Source organism: Scyliorhinus torazame, chromosome 4 (genome assembly GCF_047496885.1).
Source record: "Scyliorhinus torazame isolate Kashiwa2021f chromosome 4, sScyTor2.1, whole genome shotgun sequence".
Classification (NCBI taxonomy): Eukaryota; Metazoa; Chordata; class Chondrichthyes; order Carcharhiniformes; family Scyliorhinidae; genus Scyliorhinus; species Scyliorhinus torazame.
In genome coordinates this window covers 4044856-4060927 of record NC_092710.1, presented here as the reverse complement: position 1 = coordinate 4060927, position 16072 = coordinate 4044856, and the positions used below count along the sequence as shown (strand labels likewise).

At 54.1% G+C, this 16072-nt stretch overlaps 1 protein-coding gene across 2 annotated transcripts in view; it reads right to left on the bottom strand.

The window, feature by feature from the left end:
* Positions 1–606: 606 nt before the first annotated feature.
* LOC140410100 (smoothelin-like protein 2) overlaps positions 607–16072 on the bottom strand; it is a 177726-nt gene continuing 162260 nt past the window's right edge. Inside the window, exon 8 of one of the 2 annotated variants that reach the window (XM_072498038.1) lies at positions 607–825. In XM_072498038.1, the coding sequence (XP_072354139.1) occupies positions 663–825 (163 nt within the window). In that variant the 3' untranslated portion in view covers positions 607–662. The remainder of the gene's footprint in view (positions 826–16072) is intronic. The other variant, XM_072498039.1, reaches the window with a different exon arrangement.

Sequence of the window (16072 nt, the reverse complement as noted above, 5' to 3'; positions counted from 1 at the left end):
CTCTGAGACAGCACGAGGGGGCGGCCATCTTGGACGGAGATGAGGGGAAATGACTGCACTCTGAGACAGCACGAGGGGGCGGCCATCTTGGATGGAGATGAGGGGAAATGACTGCACTCTGACACAGCACAAGGGACGGCCATCTTGGACGGAGATGAGGGGAAATGACTGCACTCTGAGACAGCACGAGGGGGCGGCCATCTTGGGCGGAGATGAGGGGAAACGGCTGCACTCTGAGACAGCAGGAGGGGGCGGCCATCTTGGACGGAGATGAGGGGAAACGGCTGCACTCTGAGACAGCACGAGGGGGCGGCCATCTTGGACGGAGATGAGGGGAAACGGCTGCACTCTGAGACTGGGGGATCTTTGGAATTCTCGAAACCCCCCCCCCCCCATTGGCCGCGGATGTAATACGATGGGGTAGCAGGCTTTCGGGGTGGGCCGAACAGTTTACTCCTCCTGTCATAGAGGTTTTTGTGACTGCTACGATGGATAAATCCGAACAAGTGGCGGCAGTTTCCGCTCCCCCCCCCCCCCCTTCCCCCCCACACCAGCCCCACCACCTCACCCACTTTCCATTCACACATGTGGCACCTGACTGAGGGGCGTCAGGGTTTTGAGGAGGTGGGGGAGCGGGGGGGGGGGGGTTATTTGGGGTGACCTCACGTTGTCCCGGTCGCTGGCTCGGCCTTGGTTTCGGGCTCCAGCTTCCGCAGGTGGTGACACAGCGACTGGACGTAGGTGAAGACACACTTGGGGTCAGGACGCCTCCCCATTCGGACCATGTCGTCCACCTCGATCAGGGGAAAGCAATCGGCTCGGGATCTGAGGGAGAGGGAGGGAAGGGAAGGGGAAAGAAAGAGAGAGAAAGACAGGGGGTAGACAGAGAGAGAGAGAGGGGGTAGACAGAGAGAGGGGGGTAGACAGAGAGAGAGGGGGTAGACAGAGAGAGAGGGGGTTGAGAGAGAGAGAGGGGGGTTGAGAGAGAGCGGGGTAGACAGAGAGAGAGGGGGTAGACAGAGAGAGGAGGGGTAGACAGAGAGAGAGAGGGGGTAGACAGAGAGAGAGGGGGTTGAGAGAGTGAGGGGTAGACAGAGAGAGGGGGGTAGACAGAGAGAGAGGGGTAGACAGAGAGAGAGAGGGGGTAGACACAGAGAGAGAGGGGGTAGACAGAGAGAGAGGGGAGGTAGATAGAGAGAGGGGGTAGACAGAGAGAGATGGGGTAGACACAAAGAGAGAGGAGGGAAGACAGAGAGAGAGGGGTAGACAGACAGGGTGGGGTAGACAGAGAGAGAGAGGGGGTAGACAGAGAGAGGGGTGGGTAGACAGAGAGAGAGGGGTAGACAGCAAGGGAGAGGGGGTAGACAGAGAGAGAGAGGGTAGACAGAGAGAGGGGGGGAAGACAGAGAGCGAGTGGTAGACAGAGGGAGGGGGTAGACAGAGAGAGGGGGTAGACAGAGAGAGAGGGGGTAGACAGAGAGAGGGGGTAGACAGAGAGAGAGGGGGTAGACAGAGAGAGAGGGAGGGTAGACAGAGAGAGGGGGAGACAGAGAAGGGGGGAGACAGAGAGAGGGAGTAGACAGAGAGAGAGGGGGTAGACAGAGAGAGTGGGGGGTAGACAGAGAGATTGGGGGGTAGACAGAGAGCGAGGGAGGGTAGACAGAGAGAGAATGGGTAGACACAAAGAGAGAGGAGGGAAGGCAGAGAGAGAGGGGTAGACAGACAGGGTGGGGTAGACAGAGAGAGAGGGGGTAGACAGAGAGGGGTGGGTAGACAGAGAGAGAGGGGTAGACAGAGAGGGGTGGGTAGACAGAGAGAGATGAGAGTAGACAGAGAGAGAGAGGGGTAGACAGACAGGGTGGGGTAGACAGAGAGAGAGGGGGTAGACAGAGAGGGGTGGGTAGACAGAGAGAGATGAGAGTAGACAGAGAGAGAGAGGGGTAGACAGACAGGTTGGGGTAGACAGGGAGAGAGGGGGGTAGACAGAGAGGGCATTAGACAGAGAGGGGGGGTTGACAGAGAGAGAGGGCGGTGTAGACAGAGAGGGGTAGACAGAGAGAGAGGGAGGTAGACAGGGAGAGAGGGTGGTGTAGACAGAGAGGGTGGTGTAGACAGAGAGATACGGGTGTAGACAGAGGGAGGGGTGGACAGAGAGAGAGGGGGGTAGACAGAGAAAGAGGGGGGTAGACAGAGAGAGAAGGGGGTAGGCAGAGAGAGAGAGGGGTAGACAGAGAGAGTGGGGGTAGACAGAGAGAGAGGGGGTAGACAGAGAGAGAGAGGGGGGTAGACAGAGAGAGGGGGTAGACAGAGAGATAGGGGGGTAGACAGAGAGAGAGGGATAGACAGAGAGGGGGTAGACAGAGAGAGAGGGTAGACAGAGAGAGAGGGATGTAGACAGAGAGAGAGGGGTAGACAGAGAGAGAGGGGGTAGACAGAAAGAGAGTGGGGGTAGACAGAGAGAGAGGGGGTAGACAGAGAGAGAGGGCGGTGTAGACAGAGAGGGTGGTGTAGAGAGAGAGAGGGGGGTAGACAGAGGGAGAGGGCAGTGTAGGCAGAGAGAGGGGGTAGACAGAGAGAGAGAGAGGGTAGGCAGAGAGAGAAGGGGTAGACAGAGAGAGAGGGGGTAGATAGAGAGAGAGGGGGTAGACAGAGAGAGAAGGGGTAGACAGAGAGAGAGGGCGGTGTAGACAGAGAGGGTGGTGTAGACAGAGAGAGAGAGGGTGGTGTAGACAGAGAGAGAGAGGGCGGTGTAGACAGAGAGAGAGGGGGAGTAGGCAGAGAGAGTGGGGGTAGACAGAGAGAGAGAGGGGAGTAGGCAGAGAGAGGGGGTAGACAGAGAGAGAAGGGGTAGACAGAGAGAGAGGGCGGTGTAGACAGAGAGGGTGGTGTAGACAGAGAGAGAGAGGGTGGTGTAGACAGAAAGAGAGAGGGCGGTGTAGACAGAGAGAGAGGGGGAGTAGGCAGAGAGAGTGGGGGTAGACAGAGAGAGAGAGGGGAGTAGGCAGAGAGAGGGGGTAGACAGAGAGAGAGGGGAGTAGGCAGAGAGAGGGGGTAGACAGAGAGAGAGGGGGGTAGACAGAGAGAGAGGGGGGTAGACAGAGAGAGAGGGGAGTAGGCAGAGAGAGGGGGTAGACAGAGAGAGAGGGGGGTAGACAGAGAGGGGTGGTAGGCAGAGCGAGTGGGCGGTGTAGACAGAGAAAGGGCGGGGTAGACAGATAGAGGGGGGTAGACAGGGAGAGAAAGGTGGTGGACAGAGAGAAAGGGGGTGACAGAGAGAGAGAGGGGGTAGGCAGAGAGAGTGGGGGTAGACAGAGAGAGGGGGTAGACAGAGAGAGGGGGTAGACAGAGAGAGGGGCGGGTAGACAGAGAGAGGGGGGTAGACAGAGAGAGGGGGTAGACAGAGAGAGAGGGGGGTAGACAGAGAGAGGGGGGTAGACAGAGAGAGGGGGTAGACAGAGAGAGAGAGGTAGACAGAGAGAGAGGGGGGTAGACAGACAGAGAAGGGTAGACAGAGAGAGAGAGAGGGTAGACAGAGAGAGAGGGGGTAGACAGAGAGAGGGCGGTGTAGACAGAGAGGGCGGTGTAGACAGAGAGAAGGGGGGTAGACAGAGAGAGAGGGGGTAGACAGAGAGAGAAGGGTAGACAGAGAGAGAAGGGTAGACAGAGAGAGAGGGGGTAGACAGAGAGAGAGGGCAGTGTAGACAGAGAGGGAGGGGGTAGACAGAGAGAGAGGGGGTAGACAGAGAGAGAGGGTGGTGTAGACAGAGAGAGGGGGTAGACAGAGAGAGAGGGGGGTAGACAGAGAGAGAGAGTGGTGTAGACAGAGAGAGGGGGTAGACAGAGAGAGAGGGGGGTAGACAGAGAGAGAGGGGGGTAGACAGAGAGGGGTGGTAGGCAGAGAGAGTGGGCGGTGTAGACAGAGAAAGGGCGGGGTAGACAGAGAAAGAGGGGGTAGACAGAGAAAGAGGGGCGGTGTAGACAGATAGAGGGGGGTAGACAGGGAGAGAAAGGTGGTGGACAGAGAGAAAGGGGGTGACAGAGAGAGAGAGGGGGTAGGCAGAGAGAGTGGGGGTAGACAGAGAGAGGGGGTAGACAGAGAGAGGGGGGTAGACAGAGAGAGGGGGGGTAGACAGAGAGAGGGGGGTAGACAGAGAGAGGGGGTAGACAGAGAGAGAGGGGGGTAGACAGAGAGAGGGGGGTAGACAGAGAGAGGGGGTAGACAGAGAGAGAGGTAGACAGAGAGAGAGAGGGGTAGACAGACAGAGAAGGGTAGACAGAGAGAGAGAGAGGGTAGACAGAGAGAGAGGGGGTAGACAGAGAGAGGGCGGTGTAGACAGAGAGGGCGGTGTAGACAGAGAGAAGGGGGGTAGACAGAGAGAGAGGGGGTAGACAGAGAGAGAAGGGTAGACAAAGAGAGAGGGGGTAGACAGAGAGAGAGGGCAGTGTAGACAGAGAGGGAGGGGGTAGACAGAGAGCGAGGGGGTAGACAGAGAGAGAGGGTGGTGTAGACAGAGAGAGGGGGTAGACAGAGAGAGAGGGGGGTAGACAGAGAGAGAGAGTGGTGTAGACAGAGAGAGGGGGTAGACAGAGAGAGAGGGGAGTAGACAGAGAGAGAGGGGGGTAGACAGAGAGGGGTGGTAGGCAGAGAGAGTGGGCGGTGTAGACAGAGAAAGGGCGGGGTAGACAGAGAAAGAGGGGGTAGACAGAGAAAGAGGGGCGGTGTAGACAGATAGAGGGGGTAGACAGGGAGAGAAAGGTGGTGGACAGAGAGAAAGGGGATGACAGAGAGAGAGAGGGGGGTAGGCAGAGAGAGTGGGGGTAGACAGAGAGAGGGGGTAGACAGAGAGAGAGGGGGGTAGACAGAGAGAGGGGGGTAGACAGAGAGAGAGAGAGGGTAGACAGAGAGAGAGAGAGGGTAGACAGAGAGAGAGGGGATAGACAGAGAGAGAGGGCGGTGTAGACAGAGAGGGCGGTGTAGACAGAGAGAAGGGGGGTAGACAGAGAGAGAGGGGGTAGACAGAGAGAGAAGGGTAGACAGAGAGAGAGGGGGTAGACAGAGAGAGAGGGCAGTGTAGACAGAGAGGGAGGGGGTAGACAGAGAGAGAGGGGGTAGACAGAGAGAGAGGGTGGTGTAGACAGAGAGAGGGGGTAGACAGAGAGAGAGGGGGGTAGACAGAGAGGGGTGGTAGGCAGAGAGAGTGGGCGGTGTAGACAGAGAAAGGGCGGGGTAGACAGAGAAAGGGCGGGGTAGACAGAGAAAGAGGGGGTAGACAGAGAAAGAGGGGCGGTGTAGACAGATAGAGGGGGGTAGACAGGGAGAGAAAGGTGGTGGACAGAGAGAAAGGGGGTGACAGAGAGAGAGAGGGGGGTAGGCAGAGAGAGTGGGGGTAGACAGAGAGAGGGGGTAGACAGAGAGAGAGGGGGGTAGACAGAGAGAGGGGGGTAGACAGAGAGAGGGGGTAGACGGAGAGAGAGGGGTAGACAGAGAGAGAGGGGGGTAGACAGACAGAGAAGGGTAGACAGAGAGAGAGAGAGGGTAGACAGAGAGAGAGGGGGTAGACAGAGAGAGAGGGGGTAGACAGAGAGAGAGGGCGGTGTAGACAGAGAGGGCGGTGTAGACAGAGAGAAGGGGGGAAGACAGAGAGAGAGGGGGTAGACAGAGAGAGAAGGGTAGACAGAGAGAGAGGGGGTAGAAAGAGAGAGAGGGCAGTGTAGACAGATAGGGAGGGGGTAGACAGAGAGAGAGGGGGTAGACAGAGAGAGAGGGCGGTGTAGACAGAGAGAGGGGGTAGACAGAGAGAAGGGGGGAAGACAGAGAGAGAGGGGGTAGACAGAGAGAGAAGGGTAGACAGAGAGAGAGGGGGTAGACAGAGAGAGAGGGCAGTGTAGACAGAGAGGGAGGGGGTAGACAGAGAGAGAGAGGGGGTAGACAGAGAGAGAGGGTGGTGTGGACAGAGAGAGTGGGTAGACAGAGAGAGAGGGGGTAGACAGAGAGGGGTGGTAGGCAGAGAGAGTGGGCGGTGTAGACAGAGAAAGGGCGGGGTAGACAGAGAAAGGGCGGGGTAGACAGAGAAAGAGGGGGTAGACAGAGAAAGAGGGGCGGTGTAGACAGATAGAGGGGGGTAGACAGGGAGAGAAAGGTGGTGGACAGAGAGAAAGGGGGTGACAGAGAGAGAGAGGGGGTAGGCAGAGAGAGTGGGGGTAGACAGAGAGAGGGGGTAGACAGAGAGAGAGGGGGGTAGACAGAGAGAGGGGGGTAGACAGAGAGAGGGGGTAGACAGAGAGAGAGGGGTAGACAGAGAGAGAGGGGGGGTAGACAGACAGAGAAGGGTAGACAGAGAGAGAGAGGGTAGACAGAGAGAGAGGGGGTAGACAGAGAGAGAGGGCGGTGTAGACAGAGAGGGCGGTGTAGACAGAGAGGGCGGTGTAGACAGAGAGAAGGGGGGTAGACAGAGAGAGAGGGGGTAGACAGAGAGAGAAGGGTAGACAGAGAGAGAGGGGGTAGACAGAGAGGGCGGTGTAGACAGAGAGGGGGTAGACAGAGAGAGAGGGGGTAGACAGAGAGAGAGGGCGGTATAGACAGAGAGGGCGGTGTAGACAGAGAGAGAGGGGGTAGACAGAGAGAGAAGGGTAGACAGAGAGAGAGAGGGTAGACAGAGAGAGAGGGGGTAGACAGAAAGAGAGGGTGGTGTAGACAGAGAGGGTGGTGTCGACAGAGAGAGAGGGGGGTAGGCAGAGAGAGTGGGGGTAGATGGAGAGAGAGTGAGGGGGGTAGACACAGAGAGAGGGGGTAGACAGAGAGAGAGGTGGTAGACAGAGAGAGAGGGGGTCGACAGAGAGAGGGGGTAGACAGAGAGAGAGGGGGTAGACAGAGAGAGAAGGGTAGACAGAGAGAGAGAGGGTAGACAGAGAGAGAGGGGGTAGACAGAAAGAGAGGGCGGTGTAGACAGAGAGGGCGGTGTAGACAGAGAGAGAGGGGGGTAGGCAGAGAGAGTGGGAGTAGATGGAGAGAGAGTGAGGGGGGTAGACAAAGAGAGAGGGGGTAGACAGAGAGAGAGGTGGTAGACAGAGAGAGAGGGGGTAGACAGAGAGAGAGGGGGTAGACAGAGAGAGGGGGTAGACAGAGAGAGAGGGGGGTAGACAGAGAGAGGGGGGTAGACAGAGAGAGGGGGTAGACGGAGAGAGAGGGGTAGACAGAGAGAGAGGGGGGTAGACAGACAGAGAAGGGTAGTCAGAGAGAGAGAGAGGATAGACAGAGAGAGAGGGGGTAGACAGAGAGAGAGGGGGTAGACAGAGAGAGAGGGCGGTGTAGACAGAGAGCGCGGTGTAGACAGAGAGAAGGGGGGAAGACAGAGAGAGAGGGGGTAGACAGAGAGAGAAGGGTAGACAGAGAGAGAGGGGGTAGAAAGAGAGAGAGGGCAGTGTAGACAGATAGGGAGGGGGTAGACAGAGAGAGAGGGGGTAGACAGAGAGAGAGGGCGGTGTAGACAGAGAGAGGGGGTAGACAGAGAGAAGGGGGGAAGACAGAGAGAGAGGGTGGTGTAGACAGAGAGAGAGGGGGTCGACAGAGAGAGGGGGTAGACAGAGAGAGAGGGGGTAGACAGAGAGAGAAGGGTAGACAGAGAGAGAGAGAGGGTAGACAGAGAGAGAGGGGGTAGACAGAAAGAGAGGGCGGTGTAGACAGAGAGGGCGGTGTAGACAGAGAGAGAGGGGGGTAGGCAGAGAGAGTGGGAGTAGATGGAGAGAGAGTGAGGGGGGTAGACAAAGAGAGGGGGGGTAGACAGAGAGAGAGGTGGTAGACAGAGAGAGAGGGGGTAGACAGAGAGAGAGGGGGTAGACAGAGAGAGAGGTGGTAGACAGAGAGAGAGGGGGTAGACACAGAGAGAGGGTGTAGGCAGAGAGAGTGGGGGTAGACAGAGAGAGAGAGGGGGTAGACATAGAGGGTGTAGGCAGAGAGAGTGGAGGTAGACGGAGAGAGAGTGAGGGGGGTAGCCAGATAGAGAGAGGGGGTAGACAGAGAGAGAGGGGGTAGACAGAGAGAGAGGCGGTGTAGACAGAGAGGGCGGTGTAGACAGAGAGAGAGGGGGTAGACAGAGAGAGAGGGCGGTGTAGACAGAGAGAGAGGGTGTCGGCAGAGAGAGTGGGAGTAGACGTAGAGAGAGTGAGGGGGTAGACAGAGAGAGAGGTGGTAGACAGTGAGAGAGGGGTAGACAGAGAGAGAGGTGGTAGACAGAGAGAGGGGGGTAGACAGAGAGAGAGGGGGTAAACAGAGACGAGGGGTAGACAGAGAGAGGGTGTCGGCAGAGAGAGTGGGGGTAGACGGAGAGAGAGTGAGGGGGTAGACAGTGAGTGAGGGGGTAAACAGAGAGAGGGGGTAGACAGAGAGAGAGGGGGTAGACAGAGAGAGAGGGGGTAGACAGAGAGAGGGGGGGTAGACAGAGAGATGGGGGTAGACAGAGGGAGAGGTGGTAGACAGTGAGAGAGGGGGTAGACAGAGAGAGAGGGGGTAGACAGAGAGAGAGGGGGTAGACAGAGAGAGAGGGTGTCGGCAGAGAGAGTGTGGGTAGACGGAGAGTGAGTGAGGGAGAAGACAGAGAGATGGGGTAGACGGAGAGAGAGTGAGGGGGTAGACAGAGAGTGAGGGGGTAGACGGAGAGAGAGTGAGGGGGTAGACAGTGAGAGAGGGGGTAGATAGAGAGAGAGGGGGTAGACAGAGAGAGAGGGGGTAGATAGAGAGAGAGGGGGTAGACAGAGAGAGAGGGGGTAGACAGAGAGAGAGGGGTAGACGGAGAGAGAGGGGGTAGATAGAGAGAGAGGGGGTAGACAGAGAGAGAGGGGGTAGACAGAGAGAGAGGGGTAGACGGAGAGAGAGGGGGTAGACAGAGAGAGAGGGGTAGACGGAGAGAGAGGGGGTAGACAGAGAGAGAGGGGGTAGATAGAGAGAGAGGGGGTAGACAGAGAGAGAGGGGTAGACGGAGAGAGAGGGGGTAGACAGAGAGAGAGGGGGTAGACAGAGAGAGAGGGGGTAGGCAGAGAGAGAGGGGGTAGATAGAGAGAGAGGGGGTCGGCAGAGAGAGTGTGGGTAGACGGAGAGTGAGTGAGGGAGAAGACAGAGAGACGGGGTAGACGGAGAGAGTGTGAGGGGGCAGACAGAGAGTGAGGGAGGTAGACACAGAGAGAGGGGATAGACAGAGCGAGAGGGGGTAGACAGAGCGAGAGGGGGTAGTCAGAGCGAGAGGGGGTAGACAGAGCGAGAGGGGGTAGACACAGAGAGGGGGTAGACACAGAGAGAGGGTAGACACAGAGAGGGGGTAGACACAGAGAGGGGGTAGACACAGAGAGGGGGTAGACACAGAGAGGGGTAGTCAGAGAGGGGGTAGACACAGAGAGGGGGTAGACACAGAGAGGGGGTAGACACAGAGAGAGGGGGTAGACAGAGCGAGAGGGGGTAGACAGAGAGAGGGGGTAGACAGAGCGAGAGGGGGTAGACAGAGAGAGAGGGGGTAGACACAGAGAGGGGGTAGACACAGAGAGAGAGGGTAGACACAGAGAGAGGGGGTAGACAGAGAGTGAGGGGGGTAGACACAGAGAGAGGGGGTAGACAGAGCGAGAGGGGGTAGACAGAGAGAGGGGGTAGACAGAGCGAGAAGGGGTAGACAGAGAGAGAGGGGGTAGACACAGAGAGGGGGTAGACATAGAGAGAGAGGGTAGACACAGAGAGAGGGGGTAGACAGAGAGTGAGGGGGGTAGACACAGAGAGGGGGTAGACACAGAGAGGGGTAGTCAGAGAGGGGGTAGACACAGAGAGGGGGTAGACACAGAGAGGGGGTAGACACAGAGAGAGGGGGTAGACACAGAGAGAGGGGGTAGACAGAGCGAGAGGGGGTGGACAGAGCGAGAGGGGGTAGACACAGAGAGGGGGTAGACACAGAGAGGGGGTAGACACAGAGAGGGGTAGTCAGAGAGGGGGTAGACACAGAGAGGGGGTAGACACAGAGAGGGGGTAGACACAGAGAGAGGGGGTAGACACAGAGAGAGGGGGTAGACAGAGCGAGAGGGGGTGGACAGAGCGAGAGGGGGTAGACACAGAGAGGGGGTAGACACAGAGAGAGAGGGTAGACACAGAGAGAGGGGGTAGACACAGAGAGAGGGGGTAGACAGAGCGAGAGGGGGTGGACAGAGCGAGAGGGGGTAGACACAGAGAGGGGGTAGACACAGAGAGGGGGTAGACACAGAGAGGGGGTAGTCAGAGAGGGAGAGAGATGGTAGAGAGAGTCAGTCTGCAGAAGGGGAAACACACGGAGCAGGTCTATGCCCTGTGCCCGTGCACACAGGTATCCACAGGCACACCCACACCATCCGGAAACACAGGCACTCGCCAACCAGACACACAGGAACACGCAGGTACACACTCAAACTCACTCAAACACACACTCAAACACACTCATACACACTCAAACACACTCAAACACACACTCAAACACACTCAAACACACTCAAACACACACTCAAACACACACACTCATACACACTGAAACACACACTCAAACACACTGAAACACACACTCAAACACACTGAAACACACACTCAAACACACACACTCATACACACTGAAACACACACTCAAACACACTGAAACACACACTCAAACACACTGAAACACACACTCAAACATACTGAAACACACACTCATACACACTGAAACACACACTCAAACACACTGAAACACACACTCAAACACACTGAAACACACACTCAAACACACTAAACACACTCATACACACTGAAACACACACTCAAACACACTGAAACACACACTCATACACACTCAAACACACACTCAAACACACTGAAACACACACTCAAACACACTGAAACACACACTCATACACACTCAAACACACTCAAACACACACTCAAACACACTCACTCAAACACACTGAAACACACACTCAAACACTCAAACACACACTCAAACTCACTCAAACACACTCATAAACACTCATACACACTCAAACACACACTCAAACACACTCAAACACACACACTCAAACACACACGCTCAAACACACAAACACACACACTCAAACACACAAACACACACACTCAAACACACTCACTCAAACACACAAACACACACACTCAAACACACTCAAACACACACACTCAAACACACACGCTCAAACACACACGCTCAAACACACAAACACACACACTCAAACACACAAACACACACACTCAAACACACTCACTCAAACACACAAACACACACACTCAAACACACTCAAACACACACACTCAAACACACTCACTCAAACATACTCAAACACACACACGCAAACACACTCACTCAAACACACAAACACACACACTCAAACACACTCAAACACACACACACAAACACACACTCAAACACACTCACTGAAACACACAAACACACACACTCAAACACACACACTCAAACACACTCACTCAAACACACTCACTCAAACACACAAACACACACACTCAAACACACTCACTCAAACACACTCAAGCACACAAACACACACACTCAAACACACTCAAACACACTCACTCAAACACACACACTCAAACACACAAACACACACACTCAAACACACACACTCAAACACATACTCAAACACACTCAAATACACTCAAACACACACACTCAAACACACTCACTCAAACACACTCAAACACACTCACTCAAACACACTCAAACACACACACTCAAACACACTCAAACACACACACTCAAACACACACACACACACTTAAACACACTCAAACACACTCACTCAAACACACTCACTCAAACACTCAAACACACACACTCACTCAAACACACTCACTCAAACACACTCAAACACACAAACACAAACACACTCAAACACACACACTCAAACACACAAACACACACACTCAAACACACACACTCAAACACATACTCAAACACACTCAAATACACTCAAACACACACACTCAAACACACTCACTCAAACACACTCAAACACACTCACTCAAACACACTCAAACACACACACTCAAACACACTCAAACACACACACTCAAACACACACACACACACTTAAACACACTCAAACACACTCACTCAAACACACTCACTCAAACACTCAAACACACACACTCACTCAAACACACTCACTCAAACACACTCAAACACACAAACACAAACACACTCAAACACACACACTCAAACACACAAACACACACACTCAAACACACTCACTCAAACACACTCACTCAAACACACAAACACACTCAAACACACACACTCAAACACACAAACACACACACTCAAACACACTCACTCAAACACACTCAAACCCACAAACACACACACTCAAACACACACACTCAAACACACTCACTCAAACACACTCACTCAAACACACACACTCAAACACACAAACACACTCACTCAAACACACTTAAACACACTCACTCAAACACACACACTCAAACACACAAACTCAAACACACACACACTCAAACACACTCACTCAAACACACACTCAAACACACAAACACACACACTCAAACACACACACTCAAACACACACACTCAAACATACTCAAACACACTCACTCAAACACACTCAAACACACACACTCAAACATACAAACACACACACTCAAACACACACACTCAAACACACACTCAAACATACTCAAACACACTCAAACACACTCAAACACACACTTAAACACACACACTCAAACACACACACTCAATCACACACACACACACTTAAACACACACACTCAAACACACACACACTCAAACACACACACACTCAAACACACACACACACTCAAACACACATACACTCAAACATCCAATCATGAACACACACTCAAACACACACACTCATCCACACACACAAACACACACTCATGAACTCACGCACACTCAAACACACACTCACACTCAAACACACGCACACTCAAACACACACACACTCAAACACACCCACACACTCAAACACACACACTCACACACTCAAACACACTCACACTCAAACACACATTCACACTCAAACACACCCACACACTCAAACACACGCACACTCAAACACACACACACTCAAACACACCCACACACTCAAACACACACACTCACACACTCAAACACACACTCACACTCAAACACACATTCACACTCAAACACACCGACACACTCAAACACACACACACACTCAAACACACACTCACACACTCAAACACACACTCACACAGTGCATGTACACACTCGTACACCCGCTGCTACACCTACACTTGCTCACACGCTCAGTATGAACAGCCAGACGGTGTGTTGACCGAGGTGCAACTCCATTGATGTCCCGTTCATTCATTTGGAAAAGAGCGAAAAAGATGAGAAAGTAAAATCATTGAAAATTGGAAGAAACGCGACTGATTCTGGGGGAAATGAGAAAGCAAAGGCGAGGAGAGAGAGCGAAGGTGTAAATTATCACTGAGTCACATCGTACTCCTCCCAAAGTAAATCAGGAATGGGTCCCTGACGGAGAGACTCCCTCTTTAAACAGGGTCCCTGACGGAGAGACTCCCTCTTTAAACAGGGTCCCTGACGGAGAGACTCCCTCTTTAAACAGGGTCCCTGACGGAGAGACTCCTTCTTTAAACACTGTCCCTGACGGAGAGACTCCCTCTTTAAACAGGGTCCCTGACGGAGAGACTCCCTCTTTAAACAGGGTCCCTGACGGAGAGACTCCCTCTTTAAACAGGGAGCATGACGGAGAGACTCCCTCTATCCACACGGTCCCTGACGGAGAGACTCCCTCTTTAAACAGGGTCCCTGACGGAGAGACTCCCTCTTTAAACAGGGTCCCTGACGGAGAGACTCCCTCTTTAAACAGGGTCCCTGACGGAGAGACTCCCTCTTTAAACACTGTCCCTGACGGAGAGACTCCCTCTTTAAACAGGGTCCCTGACGGAGAGACTCCCTCTTTAAACAGGGTCCCTGACGGAGAGACTCCCTCTTTAAACAGGGTCCCTGACGGAGAGACTCCCTCTTTAAACAGGGTCCCTGACGGAGAGACTCCTTCTTTAAACACTGTCCCTGACGGAGAGACTCCCTCTTTAAACAGGGTCCCTGACGGAGAGACTCCCTCTTTAAACAGGGTCCCTGACGGAGAGACTCCCTCTTTAAACAGGGAGCATGACGGAGAGACTCCCTCTATCCACACGGTCCCTGACGGAGAGACTCCCTCTTTAAACAGGGTCCCTGACGGAGAGACTCCCTCTTTAAACAGGGTCCCTGACGGAGAGACTCCCTCTTTAAACAGGGTCCCTGACGGAGAGACTCCCTCTTTAAACACTGTCCCTGACGGAGAGACTCCCTCTTTAAACAGGGTCCCTGACGGAGAGACTCCCTCTTTAAACAGGGTCCCTGACGGAGAGACTCCCTCTTTAAACAGGGTCCCTGACGGAGAGACTCCCTCTTTAAACAGGGTCCCTGACGGAGAGACTCCCTCTTTAAACACTGTCCCTGACGGAGAGACTCCCTCTTTAAACACTGTCCCTGACGGAAAGACTCCCTCTTTAAACAGGGTCCCTGACGGAGAGACTCCCTCTTTAAACAGGGTCCCTGACGGAGAGACTCCCTCTTTAAACAGGGTCCCTGACGGAGAGACTCCCTCTTTAAACAGGGTCCCTGACGGAGAGACTCCCTCTTTAAACAGGGTCCCTGGCGGAGAGACTCCCTCTTTAAACAGGGTCCCTGACGGAGAGACTCCCTCTTTAAACAGGGTCACTGACGGAGAGACTCCCTCTTTAAACAGGATCCCTGACGGAGAGACTCCCTCTTTAAACAGGGTCCCTGACGGAGAGACTCCCTCTTTAAACAGGATCCCTGACGGAGAGACTCCCTCTTTAAACAGGGTCCCTGACAGAGAGACTCCCTCTTTAAACAGGGTCCCTGACGGAGAGACTCCCTCTTTAAACAGGGTCCCTGACGGAGAGACTCCCTCTTTAAACAGGGTCCCTGACGGAGAGACTCCCTCTTTAAACACTGTCCCTGACGGAGAGACTCCCTCTTTAAACAGGGTCCCTGACGGAGAGACTCCCTCTTTAAACAGGGTCCCTGACAGAGAGACTCCCTCTTTAAACACTGTCCCTGACGGAGAGACTCCCTCTTTAAACAGGGTCCCTGACGGAGAGACTCCCTCTTTAAACAGGGTCCCTGACAGAGACTCCCTCTTTAAACAGGGTCCCTGACGGAGAGACTCCCTCTTTAAACAGGGTCCCTGACGGAGAGACTCCCTCTTTAAACAGGGTCCCTGACGGAGAGACTCCCTCTTTAAACAGGGTCCCTGACAGAGAGACTCCCTCTTTAAACACTGTCCCTGACGGAGAGACTCCCTCTTTAAACACTGTCCCTGACGGAGAGACTCCCTCTTTAAACAGGGTCCCTGACAGAGAGACTCCCTCTTTAAACAGGGTCCCTGACAGAGTGACTCCCTCTTTAAACAGGGTCCCTGACGGAGAGACTCCCTCTTTAAACAGGGTCCCTGACGGAGAGATTCCCTCTTTAAACAGGGTCCCTGACAGAGAGACTCCCTCTTTAAACACTGTCCCTGACGGAGAGATTCCCTCTTTAAACAGGGTCCCTGACGGAGAGACTCCCTCTTTAAACAGGGTCCCTGACGGAGAGATTCCCTCTTTAAACAGGGTCCCTGACAGAGAGACTCCCTCTTTAAACAGAGTCCCTGACGGAGAGACTCCCTCTTTAAACACTGTCCCTGACGGAGAGATTCCCTCTTTAAACAGGGTCCCTGACGGAGAGACTCCCTCTTTAAACAGGGTCCCTGACAGAGAGACTCCCTCTTTAAACAGAGTCCCTGACGGAGAGACTCCCTCTTTAAACACTGTCCCTGACGGAGAGATTCCCTCTTTAAACAGGGTCCCTGACGGAGAGACTCCCTCTTTAAACAGGGTCCCTGACGGAGAGATTCCCTCTTTAAACAGGGTCCCTGACAGAGAGACTCCCTCTTTAAACAGGGTCCCTGACGGAGAGACTCCATC